The sequence below is a fragment of the Echeneis naucrates genome, chromosome 24 (assembly GCF_900963305.1).
Source record: "Echeneis naucrates chromosome 24, fEcheNa1.1, whole genome shotgun sequence".
NCBI classification, from domain to species: domain Eukaryota; kingdom Metazoa; phylum Chordata; class Actinopteri; order Carangiformes; family Echeneidae; genus Echeneis; species Echeneis naucrates.
Genome location: NC_042534.1, coordinates 14,791,054 through 14,812,087, shown reverse-complemented (window position 1 = coordinate 14,812,087; position 21,034 = coordinate 14,791,054). Strand labels below are relative to the sequence as shown.

General features: G+C 43.2%; 2 protein-coding genes across 9 annotated transcripts in view; one reads left to right on the top strand and one right to left on the bottom strand.

The window, feature by feature from the left end:
* Window positions 1–1,447: 1,447 nt before the first annotated feature.
* Window positions 1,448–3,204, bottom strand: lft1 (lefty1). Its single transcript, XM_029496967.1, has 4 exons — window positions 2,940–3,204; window positions 2,486–2,732; window positions 2,115–2,354; window positions 1,448–1,772 (listed from the first exon to the last, which is right to left on the bottom strand). Exons 1-4 carry the CDS (start codon window positions 3,202–3,204, stop codon window positions 1,448–1,450), a joined length of 1,077 nt encoding a protein of 358 aa, XP_029352827.1.
* Window positions 3,205–9,623: 6,419 nt separating this feature from the next.
* Window positions 9,624–21,034, top strand: part of cdc42bpab (CDC42 binding protein kinase alpha (DMPK-like) b) — a 70,663-nt gene continuing 59,252 nt past the window's right edge. For all 8 annotated transcript variants that reach the window (XM_029495916.1, XM_029495915.1, XM_029495914.1 and 5 more), the window contains exon 1: window positions 9,624–10,942. In XM_029495916.1, the coding sequence (XP_029351776.1) occupies window positions 10,765–10,942 (178 nt within the window). In that variant the 5' untranslated portion in view covers window positions 9,624–10,764. The remainder of the gene's footprint in view (window positions 10,943–21,034) is intronic.

The window sequence follows — 21,034 nt, the reverse complement described above, 5'->3', positions numbered from 1 at the left end:
CCAAACTGTAGAGGTTGCGTGACCATGCTGTAAAACCTACTTCTTGTACCTCCACATGCTAACAGGTACCTCAGACCTACGGCCTCATGGAGCCGCTATGCTCTGGGTTCCTCTTCGCTGCAGATGAACTGTCTCACTTCCTCTCCGTTCTCAGCCCCTGAAGCTTGGAAGCCTCACCCAGTCACCAACATCAGTGAACACCGAACTGATGAGCTGACGAGGCCACGTGGTGAGGTTTTTACCCCAGGGCTTCCCAACTGAGAGGATTTTTCCTTTTAGACGTTGTATTGTAGGAAGGAAGAATTTGACTGGATGAGTTGCACATTCTTGTCACATTACTTAATATTATGCATGAATGTGAATGCAGGTGCATTCACCACAGTCAACTGAAGATATCTGAATTACATACACCCCCTTGTTTTTATTTTTATTTTTTTCATCACTACATTAGAGGGGAGGGTCTGAGGGTGGATATTTTTTAAAGGCACTGCCTGGGTGAAGTAATTGAACAGTATGCATGAGCTTTTTGACATTCATGTTATTCATGTTCCTCTCCAGCACCGCCTGTCTTTCCTCCATTCTCATGCCTGGAGGCGTATGATGGGAATCCGCTTCCCTCCCAGACAGACAGCTGCCTGTCTCTGGCAGAGCAGCATGTTTACCTCCATCAGCAGCATATTAGTGAATGACAAGACCCCCCACTCAGACAGCAAACAGTGCATTAGGAATTGGGCCTGATTAGCAACGTTTGGCCCGGTCTAAGCCTGATGTAAACATATGAGGAGGCTTAATGTGAATGGACTTTGTGTTTCTCTGTATGTGGCCATGTAGCTCCATCCCACTGTCAACACAGCCCCGCAAGAGGGTTTGACCGTCAATGCCAATGACAGGGTACCCTTGGCAACAAGTGTTATAAGTCATTAGGCAAATTATTTGCTCTGCTCCTCTATTTCCAACAAGTGTAAGTCAAGGAGTGAAAGAGGAGGCAGGCAGCTGGATGTGAACCGCATGTGGACGAGATCATGCATGTGAATGGGGCCAGGCGGACCACAGGGAGGAAGAAGACTGGGAGCTTTAAGTGGAACAAAATATTTTATTTTCCAAACATAAACTCATTCATATTATGTACAGCTTGAAATACACAACAGACAGAATTTGGATGACAGCTGCAGAATCGACACAACTCACACAAATTCAAAATAAAAAAAAAAAAGATCGATATCAAAATTTACAAAATATATAAAAGAAAGTGCTTGTGGAAGGAGAGGGAGTTTGATGGCAGCAGGGCTGACTGCTGTCTGAAACTCCAGATAGATGTCCATTTAAATAGAAAGTACTACACGTGTCACTTAAAACCCTTAAATATATCAACACCCCGGTGAAAAAGATGCTATAGTTCCAATAATACTAGGTGATTACAGGATTACTACAGCTGTTTTCCATGACTTCACACTATGGACAAATTGTCCATTGTGCATGCGCACCTTTCTACAATCATGTTGGGGAACTCAGCCACTTCTATCTCGGTGTAGTCCCCCTTCTTCACCAGGTACATGATTGGTAGGGGGGCGCTCTCAGACACAGTGCACCTTCGCTCCCCGTAGCCATAGTTGCGCTTTGGCTGCTTGCAGCCTCCTGTGCACCTGAAGGCTTGGTACCCCGCCGGCTCAATGATCCAGTACTGCGTCCATGTGAGTGCCCGGAAGTTGATGAAGTACTGTTCCCTGCAGCAGGCGTCTTTGTTTTGGCTGACCTCACAGTCTCCACGAGAACTGAGGAGGAAATTCTGAACGTTAGATCACATGGTTCTGGGAGGGGTGGCCATAAAGGTGCTTCAGGGGAACCAGCATGTTTTAGCTACACCCCTGCCTGCTAAACAACTATAATTTTTTTTTTTATTTATTTATTTTTTTCATTGTCCACAATTTCAGAGCCAATAACAGGGTCAGGATTATTAAATGCAGTTTGGACAGAGGTGGCTTTTAACTAACGCCCCTGTGCCACACTGCTGCCGCTCCACTGATGAATGGTTGACAGGTCAGAAACCAACAGAGGCCGCGGGCTAATTGTCACACTGATACAATTTCCTGTATATCAAAAGCCGGCGCCCTTACCCGTACTCTTCGAGGTTGAGTGTGTAGAGGATGAGCTCGGGCTTCCCCAAGGTGTTGTCCGTCTGCTCCTGGGTGGTAAAGTGGACACTCTTGGCCATCTCTGCCGCGTAGCTGCCGGGTCTCTCGCCCTCGATCCACACCTCCAGGTGCATAGGTGTCTTCTGCTGCGTCCTGGACCAATAGTGCACCGCCTGGGTCACATCAAAGCTCTTCCAGCCGGTTTCGTGAATGGGGATCAACCTGTGAACGCGGCAGATAAGGACGATTAATTAGAAGACAGGGAGAGCTGCGAGGGAACACAATCGAATTATAGTTAAGATAACACGCCGGTGTCACCTCCAAACTGCATGTGAGCGGAATGATCCTTTTACCTGGAGTCTACCAGCGAGGTCCGGTTGGATCCGTTGGGCAGGACCTCCACCCAGTAGATGCTGACCCGGGCGTTGCTGACGGACCGGTGGCTCTTCCTCTCCACCGTCAGCCGCTTGTGGTAGTTGGCCCGCTGGTAGAGCTTCAGCTCAGCCATGGTCACCTCGCTGTTCTCCGGGATCCTCGCCTCCATGTCGAACACCATTCGATACCGAGTGGTGTCAGAGTACACAAACTCCCCGGAGATGTCTACACAACGATACAAATCAAGCGGTTAAGGCGGTTTTCATCAGCAAGCGTCTTAAAATGTGTATTTTCTAAAGGAGACCTGGCGCGTAAAATGCTTTTGCGCACTGTCACGCAATTACGCGCCGCCGTGCCGCTGTCAGAGCTCTTTCCGTATACACTTCCTTCACATGAGATGTTGTATTTATTCACAATGTGAAAGGTCGTTACCTGCATTGCCGGGGATTCCCCTCAGGATGCCCGCCAGGCTCGGCAGGGATCTGCGTCTCCTGCTGTGGTGCATCTTCAGCATGGACAGGTATTTATTTCTGATATGAGCTGGAACGACCAGGTTCTCCAAATCCCTCTTCTGGATTCTGGGAACCTCATCCAAGCCTAGTTTCTTCAGCAGCGCCTCCCTCATATCCTGGTGCGTAAAAGCCCTGGCGAGGCCGACGAGAGCCGTGAACAGGACACAAACCCGGAGGAAATCCATGAGTTAAAAAAAAAAAAAACAAAACAGCACAAGCAGCACAAGTCACCCAGAGATTGATGGTGGCACGCAGACATCCCGGCCCCTTATATTGTTGCGGCCCTCCCAGTCTTTCGCACTTTGTCTATGGGGGCAGGGACCCTTATCAGAACAAAGGTGCGACAATACAGCCCCATCCTAAACAGGATATCTAAGTGGCCATACTTCAAACAGCAACAATTAGACTCGAGTGCCATCCGTATTGTGGAGGTGTAATGTCACCATAGTTCCACTAAAACTGTGCTTGATGTCGGTGGCCTGATGCTCCATTTCATGTCAGGGTGAGTGTCCAAAATCTGCTTTTTTCATCGTATAAATCTTTTAGGGTCAACAACTAGACAATCTATAGATTTATATAAAAGCTAAAACTGTTAAGATAATGATTGCACAAAAATAATTTAAGGTAAGACATTTTTTTGAAGAAGATCTGAGAAACCAACATCTGATTTGATCACGTCCTCTTAATTCTACGTGTTGTACTATTTTCCAATCGATCAGACACTCAGAAACGGTGTATTCACAAGTGTGACCTTCAGGCAGGTTTATTCATTTAGCAGGAAAAATCAATTCATTAATCAGTTTGTCTTGACCCTTTTATTCCTCCAAATTTTGTATATTTCCCCCCCCCCCCTTTGCTACACATGTGCCCCAGACAGACATCTCTTGACCCTGTGAACCTGAAGTGCCCTCTCCTCAGTCGCACCCTTGTCCACACACACACAGCCCACACTCTAATGTGTACATTCCACTGGACGATGTCAGACCGGGGCAGTCTGGCAACAGTCTGTCACATAGCAGCCTTATTTCTGGGGATCGGTTTTTGTCCAGCCAAAGCTAAAAAGATCGGGACTAAAACCAATGTGCCATCCAGTCTGTCCACTGTGGATACAAGTGTATGAACAGGGGGCCGAGGAGGAAGTGGTGCAGAGCCTTGAGAAAGGAGGGGGAGCAGAGGATTAGATGTTTATTCGGAGCCCTGTCACCCATTCTTGGCCCTCTCGAGCAGATTAAAATTATTAGCCAAACAGACAGTTAATCCAAGGGCCGGGGGGCTGGTGTGGATGTGGATTGGGGGAGGCTCTTCACAGGTTGGTGATTATCTGATTCCATTGCGAGGATTTGCCTTGCCTTTTTTGTCACACAAACATTAGAAGAGGGGTGCTCTCACTGGCTGCCCAGAAGGCCCTGCCTGTGGTTGTGTATTGGGCTGTGTTTGCTTGGAGATGTCAGACAGACTGAAGGGACACACAGGAAGAGCAAATGACAGATGACTGCCAGACCTGCTCGCTCCAGCCACTGCCTACAGCTCCCAAGCAAGACAAATTATTAATTAGCGCCGGGCCCCTGAGACCACACCACGACACTGTGACTCTGCGGGCTGTACAATATCACAAAGTGTGCTGCTGAAACAGTTCACACTATGACACTTAAAAGATACTTAAATTATCCACTTGATTGCTGGTCAAGGCAGTCATGTGTCCAAACATACGTTAGGACCTCAACATGATGATGATACTTTCACCACCTACATTTTGTTTTAGCCTTTAAACACAACTAATCGGTTTTAGTGCAAATGTGACATTTTTTTTTTTTTTTTTGCAATTTTTCAAATGTAACTTATATGTAAGAATAGGTCAGAATTATGTACTAAATAATGCCTTCTTTTGTGCATACCAAACACAGCTAGTGTTATTTCTTTGTAGAATCTAAAAACATTTCTTCTTTTTTGATCTGCAAATTTTCATGTTTATTCTTAAATTGTTGATGGAAAATCGAAATCAAATCATAAGAAAATAAAATCATTCTTAGTTTTCTTAGTTTATATGATGGGACAGTATTAATTACGTTCCCTTAATTAAGAACACTAAATATTTAAACATCTACCGATGTGATATAACACATGACTTTAATATTAAATGCACATAACATTTAGAAACAAACACATTTATCATTGATAATTGATGCACAAACTTTACAACCATATTGAGTTTTTTCTAAATGACAAACAGAAAAATTCATTTTAGATCATCCCAGTTGTAGCATAGCAGTAATAGGAAAACTCATCTTCAAAGCTAAGGCTAACCCTAATATCCACACTGGCATATCAGATTGTCTGCTGTCCGACTCGTCAGTACAGACATGTAAATTTCAGAGTAGATCTTTTGTCCAGTGCAGCCAGAAGTTCTCCAAAGCCTGAAATACATAGGCCCGCGCTGTCCTCCTTTCCTCACATTACAACCCCTAATTCGGGAAATTAAGAAGCTCTTTGTGTGATATTTCTCAGTCTTTCTTCCTTCCCATTGCCAATCAAAGCCAAGTTGCATAGTTCAAAGCCACATCTGATGCTCTGAGGTGCCATTTCTTTTCAATCAAAGGCCAACAAGCTCCCACAATCAACAACACAGGTGTTAATTAACATCCAAGCTATTTGCATTCGAAAGCAGTCCAATTTATAGGTCATTCCCTTCCATTTGTGAAACATGAAATCCCCTTGAAAAGCTGCTGTTTGTAGAGAGCCAACTTCAAATACTTATAGACAAATATGACAGAGGAAGATATGTTGTGTTTGTGGTGTGTTTTCCATTAGGTTTGCACATCATATCACAGCCTTTCTTTACAGACATCTCCCTGGGAACAGCAGGAGCTGCTCCCTGCTCCAGAAAGTCAATATTGAACTTGTGTTGGTGGGTACTGTTAAATCCTCATTATTCACATGGTCGTATTGTCAGCAACTTCCTGATCTATCATTGTCAACTTTAGCTTAACATCAAATATTTGGAGGAATAAACCGCTCCACTTTGCACCATAATGGCCCATCCAGGCCCTCTGTCTTTTGTGCTGGCCTGTAAACGTCAAAGATACACTGCGAGTCTGGATCGAAGCCATCGAGCCGCCTGCCAATAATCATCGATCAGTCTGTAAGAGAGGGAAAGCGCTAGACCTGTGCAAGGACAACACAATTATTGCTCAATGGCCTCCGCAAAGTACAGGACAGTCTAATTGCATTTCACACAGCTAATGACAGGCCAATCAGCGCTGAGACAGGGTTTAATCCCAGCAGAGTAGACTTAACCAAATAGGATCAGACATGATTAGATAGGACTAACAATAAATATTTTTGATCATCTAATTAATTGACAGAAGAAATCTTTGCTGTGCAGGATATGGGAAGGTGGAATGAGATTATCATTTGATTAAAATCCCTAAAATAATTGGCTACATACAGCTTCAGAGGCCATGACTGGGAAAGTAGTTCATAGGGTGTGGCCAAAGTTTCGTCATAACTGTAGTTGAGAAACAGGGTGACTATAACTCCATCCATAGCAAACTGATTGATTTAGAGTATGAGATCGGAAAATGATGTGAATCATAACTGTGGCCCTCAGGCATATGACTGACAGATGTCAACCCGGAGATTTCTGGACACGTGTTAGACGTAGCTTTCCATTGCCAGCATCAAACACAATTTTAGGAGGTTTATTTCAGAAAACCAGGGTCCACTCTACAGTGCAGTTCAGAAAATAAATGCTAGAGAGAAGAGAAGCTGTGTGTTCCTTCAAAAAAAGTTGTCCCGCTGTGCCAAAATACTCACAAAGACATTCATGGACAATAGGATTGTGCCTGTACTATTTATTTTATTCATTTATAATTATTTATTATTATTATTTGTCTTATATTCGAAGTCAGTCCTCTGGATACACACAATTGATTCATGGAAGAGCAATAAAATACAGACATGACTGTAAACCGCGTGGGGAAGCCTTTTATCCACCAGAGGGCGCAATGGCAGCATGATACAAACTGCTTGGGCTTAAGGAGACCATTCACCTAAAAAAAAAAAAAAAAATCATATTTACATCGTTGTACTTATTGAATTTAACAGCTGCTTTCCCAAACCAGATATCACATACATGACGTATTCATTTCACGAATAATCTATATTGAATTTAAAACTTTCTCTTTTTCTCTGGTGTTCTCTTTTTTCATTTCATGTCATCCCCTTTTCATCTTTAATGTTTTTTTACCTAATTTTCTTCAATTTATAAAAAAAAAAAAAAAATCACCATTTGAAGTATACCCCAAATTAGTATTTTATATTTTTGATATATTCCGAGATTTTAGATGCATAGAAGTGAGTTTTTATAATTCTTTCCATTGTTGGTCAAAAAGGCGATACGCAAATGCAATGCACTTTTTAGTTTTATGAAGTCAGCAAAACATTAGGTTTTATGCTTGTGTGCCACACATCTCCCAGACAGGTTAAAAAAATCACAACAACAATAAAAGCTACAGATTCAGACATGACAACTATTGCAACTGGATATAACCGGATGTTTCCTGTGATAAGGCAACCTGGTTCTTCAGTGCCATGGTATCATAAACGTTGTGAAATGGAAAACATTTTGTTCTGTTTACTGATGTTACTGGGCTGTTATGTACTGTTGCTCACACACTCTTATACAGAGGATATTTACAAACCAATGTAATCAATTATCTCACAGCGGGTACACGTAGAAGAATATATGGAGTCGTGTTTAGCTGGTTCTGATAAACACTCGTGCCAGGACAGTGTGCTTCAAATTACAACTTGGTCAGCATCACAATCATACTTTTATTGGACACATCTTGCACTCTAAGTTGTTCTGCGTGTTCTCATGTCATCACAGTGTCTCTTTGTCCCTTTTTCCTGCCTGGAAAAGAAAAAGGACTGCAACCAGAGCTGATCTGAAATTTTTCTAAAATTTTCAAGTATTTCATTAGATGTTGGTGTGTGCTGGTGAACAGACACAGGCACGCACTCCCAAGGCTTCCTACCCCCTAAGACTCAGCTGCTGTGAGGGTTGTTAATCATTTACAGATGTACTTTGAGCAGTGATAGGAGCTGCGCTTCAAAAGGACGGGACATTTCCAAACGAGAGATGATAAAAAGTTCAAAGTAACACACTCTAAAACTACTGTAAAGCTCATAGATTAGTCCTATGTTCCATCAAAGAGCTGTATCTAACAGAGCTGGATTACCCTGTCACATATCACTTTTGATATAATACCTTTATAATGAGGTATGAGATTACATTTAGTGTTTTACAACCTAATTTAAGGTGGCGATGTGAGCTGGTCGACCAGCTAAACAATTCACTCAGCAGGGCAGATGAAACGTACAATAGTCTGAATCATTGAGGACTGGTCTGTGTGACTCAGCTTCTGAATGGATCTGCATTCGATTCCCATATACCGACCTGTGCATATAAAAATCTGATTCACTCCTGCTGCAGGAACACAGCAGACCTCAGAGTCATCAGAAAACCCTCCTCTAGCCTACAGGCCTGTCTATACTTAGTCATCTGCTCTCTCTGGGAAGAGAACTGTTTCAGTGGCAGAAAATTTTGAGTTGAAACTGACACACTTCGGTATTGTGACCCTGGAGTCAAAGGCCAGACACTTCTCCAGGCTGAGGTCTCATGTGCCATCTGTCAAGGTGTAGTGCATTTTTGTTTGGTGCAGTCAGCCACCAGAGAAGACGTGTGGGCTTGAGGTGGTATCATTATAAAACTAAATAGGTTTCATGAGTCAGCTGTAGCCAGGTTACCATAAGCCTGCCAGAAGTGTCTATGTTTATTTGCATCAGTGCAAGGAACAGGCACTGCAACAGCTCCCCGGTCTGCGCACACAGGTTCGACTGACGCACAGCGCTGTGCTCCAGATCCAGTTAAAGGGACAGCGCGCATTGTTGTTCCAGTCTGGAGAAAATGAGTCCTCTCCGCACCACGCCACACACACACACCGGCAGACGGCCCGCAGTTTCCATTCACAATGTTGACACCACCCGGCGCCAACACCATCCCCGCCACCGCCACCAGCACCAGCACCTCCGCCACCACACCCCCACTCCTGCGCACAGCAGATGCCGTGCCGGCCGCCATGATGATGATCTGGGATTTTGCCTTGCAGCAGCAGCCAGAGATGCTGTAAAGCAGGGAGATTGTCCAATGACAGCGGGAGGAGCAGCCAGTCCAACGCCGGAGCGCAGCAAAGATGGCGTGTGTTAGGACTCGGAGCTGTACGCATGCGTAAAAGTTGGAGAATCGCCACAATTACCCACCCCCTCCAAAAAAAAGCGACCAATTACTGAATCGAAACATATCTATTAGCAGCTGACATATTTTCCATAAAGGAAAAAACGAGACCAGGGTTTTTACAAAGGTTAATGAGTTGTTTTGTTCAGCGCGTAAAAAAGCAGCTGTACAGGCTAAGCGTCCATTTGTAACTCATTCATATTTTATGACCGAGCCTTACTTCCCACAATCCAGCGCGGCGTTACGGACAGAGTTGTCCATTAGCCTGTCTCCCCTGTCCAAAGTCTCTGGCAGCAGGCTGCTGGTAGCTTCGCTAAGCAGACGCGGAAAGAAGCGACCGACCGGCGGCGGAGGCAGGCAGAGCAAAGGGAAGGACAGGGGGGAATTCAGGCTGTGTCCCGTATTTGGACCAAGCCAGACCAGACTACAGCTTTCCTTTGACATGAAGAGAGCTCCACAGTAACCTTCACCAAGGACCCGCATTTTGACGGTCCACTCCCGGGCCGCTGCAACTCCAACTAGCCGTCGCTTTTGAACTGTGAAGAAACTAAAGAGACATTTGGTTTCTGGACGAAGGATGGGATTTAAAGAACATATCCACCAGCTCTGAGTTGTGAAAACAAGGGGGGATATTTTCCGTCTGGATAAAGAAAAAAAAAAAACCCAACCACACCGCCGAGACAGGCCGAATTGATTCAATCCGTGTCAACGCTGTGCTTATTATACACGGACTCCTGGGGGAAAGGGGGCAACGATGTCTTTTACGAGCGGAGAAAAGTCGCGTTAACGTTAGCTCGCTTGTTAGCCGGATAGCTAACCTAGCAGGCTACCAACTAAGCCTGTGTCGCCCTGCCATTCCTGGAGCAGAGGAGGGGCGCTGGGGCTTTGTAGCATTGCAGATCTGCCTTGCATTTTTTTTTGGGGGGGTTTGCTGCAAGAATGGAGAATCCCATAGATCTACCACAACAACTCAGGGGGATCTGCTGAACCGCATCGACTCGATTATTTTTTATCCCCTTTTCAAACAGAGGGGACCAGAAAGTTCCAGCAAGCGTCGGGATTTCATCAAAATCAGCCGGCCCGGGGCAGTCAGGGGCTGCAATTGTGACTACTTCTTTTCTTATGCACCCTGTTGGGATAGGCATTATAAAATGGGGAAGTGCTTCACGTCTTATCCTCCTACTCGATGCTGGATCTCGAGAGGGCGGTCATGAATAGGTCGGTTTTAACGTGGAATTATCTCCGGCTTGTCCTCTAGTCAAAGTTTTATTATTTTCGACATACATTCAAGGTGAGAAAACTTCTTTACAGGCCCCTCTGCGCTAACTAAAAGGCCGAGGAGGTGCTTGCTCACCCCCCCCCCCCCCCCACACACACACACACACACACACACACACACACACACTCCCCCCCCGATCATCATTACTTTTAAAACCAATAAGCCCCAATAATGTCGGGAGAGGTGCGTTTGAAGAAGCTGGAGAAGCTGATCCTGGACGGGCCAGCTCAGTCCAATGGTCAGTGCCTGAGTGTGGAAACGTTGCTGGATATCCTGGTTTGCCTCTACGATGAGTGCAATAACTCACCACTCAGGAGGGAGAAAAACATCCTGGAGTTTTTGGACTGGGGTAAGCAAGTTTATTTTTTAATATCCTCTGGTTTGGCCTGTGCATTCAGCCTCCCCTGTCTTTTTGGTAAGATGATAGGCTAATAATGTTGGTGGTGCAGTGGCCCTCCCTTCCCCATCACATTCCTTTTATAGTAGTAGTGGGGCTCTGTTGGCCTGCTCCCTTCTCACTCAAACCCTCCCTGAACCTAAAAGCAAGGCCACTTATTCCTGTGTAATGAAATGTTTTATGTGTTTTGCGTGTTACATGGCACCATGCTGGGGTTACAAGAACACAACAAAGGACGTCAGAACCATTAGTTGTACAATAAAAGGTGGCACGAAGTCGACAATGAGGAGGGGCATTAACTATAGTGGGGACAATCTTTAGCAGATACTCTTAAAGGTTTGATATGAATCCAGGAAAGATCTCGTAAAGATGCCCTAACCTTTGGTCCACCATTCTTATGTCAATGCAATCTTAACATAAACTAGAGGTTTTTCTCATCACACCGACCCTCTTAAGTGTAGTTTGGTTTTCACAACAGCTCTGCATGCCAGTTTGTTTTCCTTTTTTTGTGGGTGTGTCGGAGAAAGCTTGTCAATAACCTATGTGGGTTTCCCTGTAATATTCATGTTGTAATGATATAAGGCAGCGGTGTTTTGTCACCATCTGCTGCACAGAGATCAATTGTTGAAATGTTTTATCCCAGGTTTGATTAGTTTATAATGAGCAGCAAAGCTTACTTTCAGAGTTTTGTAACTTTTCCACTTCCCTGCTCAAAGCAAGGTTAGAAAAAACAACACACAGGACACTGGAGGACCACACACACACACACACAAACAACTCAATCATTTGTGTTTTTGTGTGTGTATGTGTGAGTGACATCGGGGGTTTAGTTTGTGCATGAAGCAGGAATGTGAACAACTCACCTTTTTTATCTGGCACAGAGGCCCAGCAAGCTGCTGCAGCATGCCTGGCTGGCCCAGTTGTCCTCTAAGCTTCTGAAAGAAGCTGCACTTTGAGGCAGAGCTGGAGCAAATCATTGCTCTGGATCTAGACAAATTATTAATACAGCAGGCAGTAAGAGGAAAAAAATAATGGAAATAAACTGCTGCTTTACATATTTACTTGCTTTTTCCCCTATATACTCACAACTACAATGTTAAATATGCTGCAGTTTGGCTTCTTAATAAATAGTCAGACAGACAGTATGACAAGTCAAATGGTAGTACATTTTGGTTGTGCTGCGGCTATTGGTCAACTCCACTAGCTACCATCTGGATAACCAACCTGTACTAAAATGGAGCCACACTGACTGGTAAAATACCAAAAGTGACTGGATTCTTGGATTTTTGTGACTGGATAAAGAGGTGCTTTCCTCTCTGTTCAGTCTTGTCCAACTATCTTTAGTCATTAACAATGCCTGCATGCCCTGGCCTTAAAGGAGAGCTGCCCGGTGCTTGGGTGCTAAGTGGTGACTTCAACCTGACATTTTCCTGTGTTGACACAAGAAACTCACACTGAGCTCAACCAGACACAACACACAATGTGCAGATGTGTCCAACCTGTCACGGTTTTATTGAGGTGCCGATTTAGCTGCTTTATTGTTTTCTGCTCCAGAGGGATTATTGTGAGAGTCATTCAATGTCTAATATCAATTATTTTTAACAAAGTGTCTGTCCCTGGAGGTCAATGAAGCTGAATTTCAGGATATGTTATTAATTATCCTATTCTGTAATTATTTTTAGTATGCAGGGCCACTTTGTCAACCAGAAGATGCAAAGACTTACTATGGGTCTTATATTAAAGCTAAGTGAGGTAAATTGGAGAATTATCAAGTGGTTTACATTGAGCTACAGACAATTGTTTTGGGATAAAGCATTTATGCGCTTCATTGGTAGTCAGAAACAAACACTGAGTCATGAATGCTGGATGTTGCAGCAGACAACATTGCAGAATAGATTTCCATCTTTTGAGATGGGATGAAATGACTTGCTTCGGAAAGTTTTTAGTATTGTGATAACGCACATCACATAATAGTAAACCACATATTTGTGGTCTAGCCATCAACAAAAATAAGGTATAATAGAGGTCAAGTCTTGTTTTGTCCTTTTTTTGGGGTGGGGGGGCCATCGTAGAAATGCAAGACTTTTTGTGGTGATTACATGATAAATATTAGCAGAAGAAGTGATACCACCAATATGTCCCTGTATTTGTACTCGCTCACGAGGCCAGGGAAAGCACATGACTTGACTGTATGCTATAAGAAACAGACTGGATCAGACAGATTGCCTTAACACGTACTCAAAACACAGTTAACTCCTGCATACAGAAAAATAGTTCAAGATGGGCCTCATGAAACCTAAGACCCCTTTGACTTGAGAGTGATCTGCCTTTGTCAACCTCTCAGAGGATCAGAGGAGACCTTTGCAGCTCTAATAGGGTATAAAATAAAGATATTTCGTACTTCACAGTGCACCTTTCTGATTCAGTGGCACAGCTGTGACAAAGCTGCAGTGACGTCCCCTTTTCTTACCGAGGATGTATATGCGCCGGAGAAGAAGACAAACATTTGTGTTGGGTTTTCTTTTCTTTTTGTTTGGTGACCTCATTTCAGCTGAAATGGAGACCCCTACATGACCTGCAGACACAGGGGAAATGAAGACGGGAAAGTACGCAGAATCCTGACTCCTCAGATATACCGCAGCATTTACTGTGTCTACCACTATCACTAGCTCAGGCCTGCTCTGGTATTTTATTCTCTCTACAACCTAACCTGAAACTTTCTTTTTAGTTTGTCTTTTATTTAGGTGTTCTCAAAAAAGTGAGGATTATTTTCTGCGGGCACAACACTTGGAGATATCCTGTTTTCCTATCATTTCCTGATTCTTTTTTTCACCCAAGCTCCTCCCCTCTTTTGGGAAATGGATTGCAGGGTAGTTGAATAAAAATGGGTAGCCATGCCAGCCACAGTTGGCAAACATGGGGGAGGCAGCCTGACTTTGTCTCAAGCCAGACTCAGTGTTAGGCCACAGTGGCCAGCTGTTCAGCTGCAGCTGATGTGTGCTCCACCCTGCAAGGCTTTCATTGGCAACATGCCTCACACACTACTCACAGTGGAGATGCACACGTAATCACATAGACACACACTAAGCGCACTTGTGTATTATTGTGGTTTTGCCCAACAAAGCCATCTCCCAGTACACAGACTAGAGTCCCTCCCTGTTATTTATGTTATTGAACAGACCATAAAAACTGCAATTACAAGTAGAAGAATTAAAGTTTTGTGGGTTTCAAAGCAGAGTTTTTGCATCACATGGTTAAGTTCAGAGGGCAATCCACCAAAAACAAATAGCCCCTCATATCCTTAGTAAGTGGTCCAAACCACCACTGCTGTAGTAAACGTGTCTTCACCAGCACAAGCTAAGGGATTTCCAGCGGCATTGCCAATTGTTTGGTAGAAGTAAGCAGAATTGCAACAACATCAGTGATGCTGTACAGTATATCCTTATTAGATAGTGAGAGATCAGGCAGGAAATGTACTTTTATTTTGTTTTTTGACAGATGGATAATAAAGACTGATTTGACGATTGATTGCAAAAAGCATTATTTTATGGGGGGGGGGGGGTTCGGTCCTGATCAGTAGTCATAACATTTTTGTATTAAGTAACATTAAGTAAAATCCTACATTTAAGTCAAGATAAGAAAATGAATTTATTAATCACTGATACTTTGGGTCAGTAATCTGTACCATTAAACCAATAGTTCAATATTAGTATTGGACCTTAAAGTCCTGTATGGCCTGTAATCTCTCCCAACATCCTTGTTACCCCTCTGCTTGGTTTGCTATATCCTGGCTGGCTGTCCGGTGGCTGTGACGGACACTAAAAACAGGAAGGAACCACAAGGACTCTCAGTGAGCTAGTCTGGACCCAACGGGTTCATGATGTCATACAAGGAAGTGGGACAGCTGGATCACATTGTGTCATTGTGTACTCTGTGGCTCAATCATTCTGAACATTTTAGTGTTGTTGGGAAGACTCAAGGTCACTAACGTGTTTATTTCCTTTTCACACTAGCTCACATACAGCAGACTGATTACAGGGCAGTCTTTCTGTAACACTTAAACACCAACACAAGCTTTTTCTATTGTCCCAAGTGGACTCACAAGGAATTAGATGTGCAGATGGGGCCCGTGTGAACTCTCTTCTCTCCTGATGTCTGCTGCTTCACACCAGAGTTTAGTATCCTTTTGGGAGCAGTCTGCCAGTCACTTAAATGTTTTTTGCTCCTTTTGCCCTCCACAATTAATTTACTGTCAGAATAAATCCTACAACATTCAGAACAAACCTACCAGAAAAAGGGAAAAGAGAAATCTTTCACAATTGCAGAGCATCACTATGAAAGCATGCCTGTCATGTAATTGCTCTGGTCAAATTTTAGAGTGGGACTGGTGCCATGAGCTATGAGGAGCATGTGTTTCAATCATAACACAGTTGTTCATTATTTCATAAAACACTCAGAACCATAGTCTTAAGGAGGCAATTCATATTCTTCTTCCGCAAAGTTGGGTCCGGTTTAACCCAGAATGGTTGGCATCTGCTCTTCAGAATCCAGTATTTTATTTTTTTTTTACAGGCCCTGTTACGGGTCAAATCCCTGCAACACTGTATCCTTACAATTTCCCTAATGCAAATCAAATCAATAGTGTCTTTCAGGAGACCCTCTGTTACCATGTCTTTGAAATTCCGCATCTGCCTTTGCCATGCAGTAACATTTACATTTTAGACTCTTAGAGCTTCAATTCAGATAACTGTAATGACATCATTAGAGCGTTCTCATTTTCTTAGCCTGAGACCTGCATGGTGCTGAGAATACATTAAACAAAAATTTCCCCATGCTAGGCCCCACTGCCCACGATGAATAAACTGACCTTGGTGGAGCCCAACACTAACAACTGTTAGACGCCAGAAGTTAGTTGTCTGTCAGCTACGAATGGTTGCCTTCAAAGAGGATAGCCTAATTGACAAGAAATCGAGAGTTTCTCTTTTTTGAAGATGGAAGTTCTAGGCCAGTGATGTATGGATGAACTCGTGCCTCAAATACAGCTAGCTATCATATTTGGAGTCAGTGCTGAGGATTACCTGGGCCTTATCGGAGAAGCATGTGAAATTATGCATGGCATTTTCAGCATCAGATTATTCATATGGCCTTTAAAACACTTTGTCAATCTATCTGGGGGCTTTTGTAGGCAGAGAAATGCCTGCTGCTAATTGTGATGTGTCATCAGAAAGAGGCAGGGGAAGGGTTGGCTTCCTTTCTCCATCTCCCAGAGGACACACTGCCACGCAGGTCATTAGCCAACCTCTCAGAACTCATGGGATTTGACTTCAAATGGCATGTCCTCTCCCTTCCCCCTTTCCTCTCAGTTCTTGACCATCATTTCCTTCGACCCGAATCTTCTTTTTTCCTTTCCTCTTTTCTTTTTCTACCTATTTTAGCCCCTGTGGCTCTTAGCTGGGTTTGACTGACTTCTGTTCAGCTGTCTGTCCATCCGAGTGTTTTCAGAGTAAATGACAGCGGAGCTGCTGAAGCGGCTGCTTTCATCTCCTTATAATATTTATTTCTCCACTGCAGCTTTTTAAAATAGGTCCACCTCTGTTAGATGACCCTGTTCTAGCAGGAGTGAGGTGTTAACAAGTCTTTATTTCTGACTTAACACAATGTCTCATGAATATACATGGTAGTGTACAAATTATAACTACAACCTCAACCAGGGCTTTTACTTGAGCTGTACTTGGTACAGATATCTGTTATTAATTTAGAAAGTCAATTTTAGCTAAATTATTTAACATGAATTAGATTTCTGGAGGCTTTAGAGCACTTTCAGTTTTTTAAAATGTGACGTTTTGTTGATGATGAAAGAAGCATTTTGGTCCTACCTACTTTGTAATAACTCTTCAACTCAGTGGAGCAAATGACAAGTCTTCGTCTTTATCTACACAAGGGACATGCAGGGAGAGCAACATTGTTGTTTCACAAGTTTTTGTATGCTGTCAAAGGGTTTTCTATCCCTCCGCCAGTTCAGTTGAAACGGTCCTGCTGCCAACTGGTGGAGGCGCTTGCTTGCATAGTTTTGTCTCTTCCCATACTTGCTGAATTGGATGAGTATGTGTTGGATAAGAGGGGCATCCACACTGGCCTAACAGAACAAGATGCAATTAAAAGCCCATTCAAAACATCACCTGACAAATCACAGACATTGTTCCCTGTCTTCATTCATAAAACCGTATGGAATCTGTAGTAATTGCAACAGCAGACAAGAGGAATGTTCCTGCAAATTCATCACATGGATCTGTTTGTCTGCTGTAGTACAAAGCCTCTAAACCACCAGTATCTTACCTGTTATACTGATTCTGTCAGTGCACTACATGTAAAGTGTATGGTAGATACTGGTAATGTCCATGTATTATTTCATTTGGGCATTTTATGCCTGTATTTGACAGAAAGAGCAGAGAAAGACAGGAAATGTAGGAAAGTTGTTTGCAGTAAATAGTGCTGCCAGGAGTTGAACCAAGGGATTTTATGCCCATGTGGTACTCGCCCTAACAGCCCCCATCAATTGGCCCGTGATACACTTTTTATTGGGAAAGAAGCTTAATAAATGGATCCTTTAGCGTTAAACCACTGCTGTAAATCTAGGAATTTAATAATCCTGGGTTTTCTCTGGCAGTATCCATAGACAGTTTGGCTTTTATACAGTTTAGCAGTTTTTCATTCAGTACAGGCTATATTATTTGTGTAGTTTTGTTTTAAATGAATATTTTCTTTTTGTTACACCAAACCATCTAAGAAGGCAGGTTTCTGGAAGACATTTACAACTCTAAAACACAATGTAAGTTCACCCTGTTGTCTTACTTTCTAAATCTATAACTGCCTGCAGCAGACCCACCACCACTTAGATGCTCTTAAAACCTGAGCCCTCAGGAGCCTTGTCAGGGCACAGGTTCATAAATAAAATGGAAGAAAACTGTAACATGTGATCTTCTCTGCCCCCTATTTATTTTATGACCTCTGTCAAGCTTTGTTTCTTACGCTGCAGGATTATGTGAAAATTACTGAACTGGTATCTGCTAAAATTGGCATGGGCCAGAGAAGAATTTTCTAAATTACATTATATTGCTGATTATGGCTAAAGGGTTGGAGCTAAGATTTTTTAAAATAAGTATCCATAAGCTTGTGAAAGCTGATGTTTTTATTTTTTATTTTTTTTAACACCATCATCATCATTTTCTCACTATGCAATGTTTGAATTTAAAATGGAAAAAAGCAGACATGCTTATGTTTTTTTTTTTTTTTTTTTTTTTTTTACATCAATATTTATGGACAGTATGGTACAGATCAGACAAACAGGCAGAGTTTTTCCGACTTGGTGGAGGTATGCATGCTTTGATTTAGGGTTATTGTACAATCTGTACTTTTTATCCATTTTCATTGGGGGTGGTGTTCTGTAGTTTCTCAATGTAACCTCTATGACATTTACAATTTCAGGAGCTTCAAAAATGTGGAAATCTTCAAATGTGACATAACCTCTCAAATGCACATATTGATGTTTAAAACAGTTCACAGCTCTTTATATTTGTAACAGCGTACAGTTTAGGTGTAGAAGCCTGAAAAACCCAGGCTGTGCTCCAAACTCATGGTTGTGAGGGCTTTATGTTAGTTTGCATGTGCTGTAGCTAGTGCATCCCCTAGCTGCTTTGAGCAGAGGGCTCAGCTGTGTGTGCAAAAAGCGCTGACTCAGGCCCCAGCCCCTCATATTCGGACTGCCTGTGGAATTTGGAGCCGAGGTGCAACGTTCGGGAGAGCAGCTGCCGTTTAGTAGAGGCCTGCCTCTTTGTCCACCATTGCCACCCACCCATTCAGTCTCCCCGTCTGTCTGTCTGTCAGCTTCTGCTATCGCTTTCTCTCTCATTGTTTCGGTTTGAGTCACTGTTGATGTGCTGTCTCCCCAACTGCATATCTTTTGCTAGTTATTTAGCTGTCTTTATCTCATATCATCGCCCACCCCTCTGTTTGGTCTCTTTTCCTGTCTTATTTTCTTTGCTCTCTCCTCCTGTCCTCTCCCTCCCCTTCCTGTCTCCTCTCTGCCCCTCCCTCTCCTCCTAGACTGCTGTTCCTAGCTTTGCCTAGTGACAGAGCAGGCTGAGGTTGGTGCATGTCTTTGTAGGGCATGTACCAAAGGTACTGTGCATGTGTGTTTGTGTGTGTGTGTCAGTGTCACATCTTTTTTTTTTTTTTTTTTTTTTTTTTTTTGCGTAGGCTTGCATGCGTTTGTGTGTGCAGAAGGGACACGCATGCAAAGACTGAATTGACCACACAGCGCATTTAGTCTGGTCAGTAACATCATGACGGTGCAGAGCTGAGCAGCATCCCTAATAAAGCTCTTCTGCGGCAACTCAACAAACATCCACTGGCTTTGATCTTGTATTGCTTTCCGTCATACTTGCTAAAATGAACTTCATGTCAAATAAAATCAAGGGGTATTTGCATTTTCCATTTGTTCAAATTAAATAAGAACTGCACACAAGCATGGCTAAATTTGCTGCCTAGCATGACTATTAGAGCTGTGCTGCAGCAGTCTACAAGTTACCCAAGCAGGATCTTTTGAGTCACAGAGCTGCAGGAAAATGCGTGCAGGCTCGTTTGTCCCCACTTCTCATTGGTAGTGTACCTTTTCAAATGGGTAACCATTAAGTACGTGAAAGGTAACTGCAAAAGCAGCTGATTCTAAATATGTAATATGTTCTTATGTGGATATCGTGGATAACTCCATAATTATTTAGAATCACAGTTAATTCACTCATAACAATATCTTCCATTATAATTGTCATTTCAAATGCCCAGTATCTGTCAGATGACCACTGTCAGAAGAAGTGTCAAGACCTGCTGCCTTCGAAGACTACCTGTGTCATTATTCATACTATACTATTATATGGCAGTTCATGCCTTCAAGATGCATGAAGTTAAACCGTCCTCATCATATCTTTTTGAAAACAGTCTCATTGTTTGAAGTAGACAATGCCCTTGTCCCGAACTGTTCCAAGGCACGACTCTGTAAGTTGCTTTAAAGAGAATTATTTCAATTCAAGAAAGGAAGTATGTTTGTTGAGACTTGTCTGGACACATTGGCATTTAAACTTGTATTTTGTGGTGTTCTGTGGAATGGGAGAGACACATCTAAAACAAGAGAATAACGGAGTGAGCTTTCATTTCATGAGCAATAGAAGTTGAAGTAATTTCATCCCACTGTGATGCTCTTCATTCATGTCACAGTGCTGCCTACAGTTGCTGATTCTGATGGAGCATCGACCTTGGCTCATGGTGTGGTGGCAAGTTTGACGGTGACCTGATCTATTTTTAGGCCTTTCTCTATACCTACACTGCTGTATGTGCGCCTGGATCTTGTACTCACTGTTATGACCTCCTTGTCTTGATGATGTAGACACATGGCTTGAATTAATGTTAGATGGCCACGCAGTTTGTCAGCACCATTAACTCATCTTCTCTGAATGGTGGTCATTCACGCCGGTGGGTCTCAAGTGTAACTGATCCGACTCTCCCTCATTCCTTCTGCTTTGGTCTGAATCACTGTGGGTTACCACCAGTTTATTTCAAGCACAGCAGCCGACAGGGCCTTATTTTGAACCCTTTGCCAGGCAGAAGCGCTGGGAGCTCACCAGGGATCTTTTGGTTAAAACGTTTTGTCAACACCCAACCTCAGTTGAGGAAGTCCAGCTGGCTAGCACCTTGTAATCCCTGATGCATTTAGAACAAAAACAGTCAGAACTGTCAGACATAAGGGTCAAATCTTGGTGTGCTATTGGATCAGTCAAGAAATCAGTGTTTCTGATTAAATCACTGGTGTTGTCTGTGTAGATGCCTGCTAATAAAAGTAAGCCTCTGTGCAGCACCCGGTAGACTCTATACATGTTCAGTTATAGGCATGTTTCCTTCTCAGCACTGTTACACCCAGACTGAGATTTAGTGGTTTGGTGGTATCTGTTTTCTCAGGGGTTTTGTGGGTTGTGGGGAAACGTGTGAGAGCAA

What these genes read in the sequence shown, in the direction of transcription:
- lft1 (XM_029496967.1), bottom strand. Translation starts at nt 3,204, where the DNA reads ATGGATTTCCTCCGGGTTTGTGTCCTGTTCACGGCTCTCGTCGGCCTC. An exon ending in ACCTCGCTGGTAGACTCCAG is followed by an intron (nt 2,355 to 2,485) that starts GTAAAAGGATCA and finishes CCGCGTTCACAG; the next exon opens with GTTGATCCCCATTCACGAAA. An exon ending in CTCAACCTCGAAGAGTACGG is followed by an intron (nt 1,773 to 2,114) that starts GTAAGGGCGCCG and finishes TTTCCTCCTCAG; the next exon opens with TTCTCGTGGAGACTGTGAGG.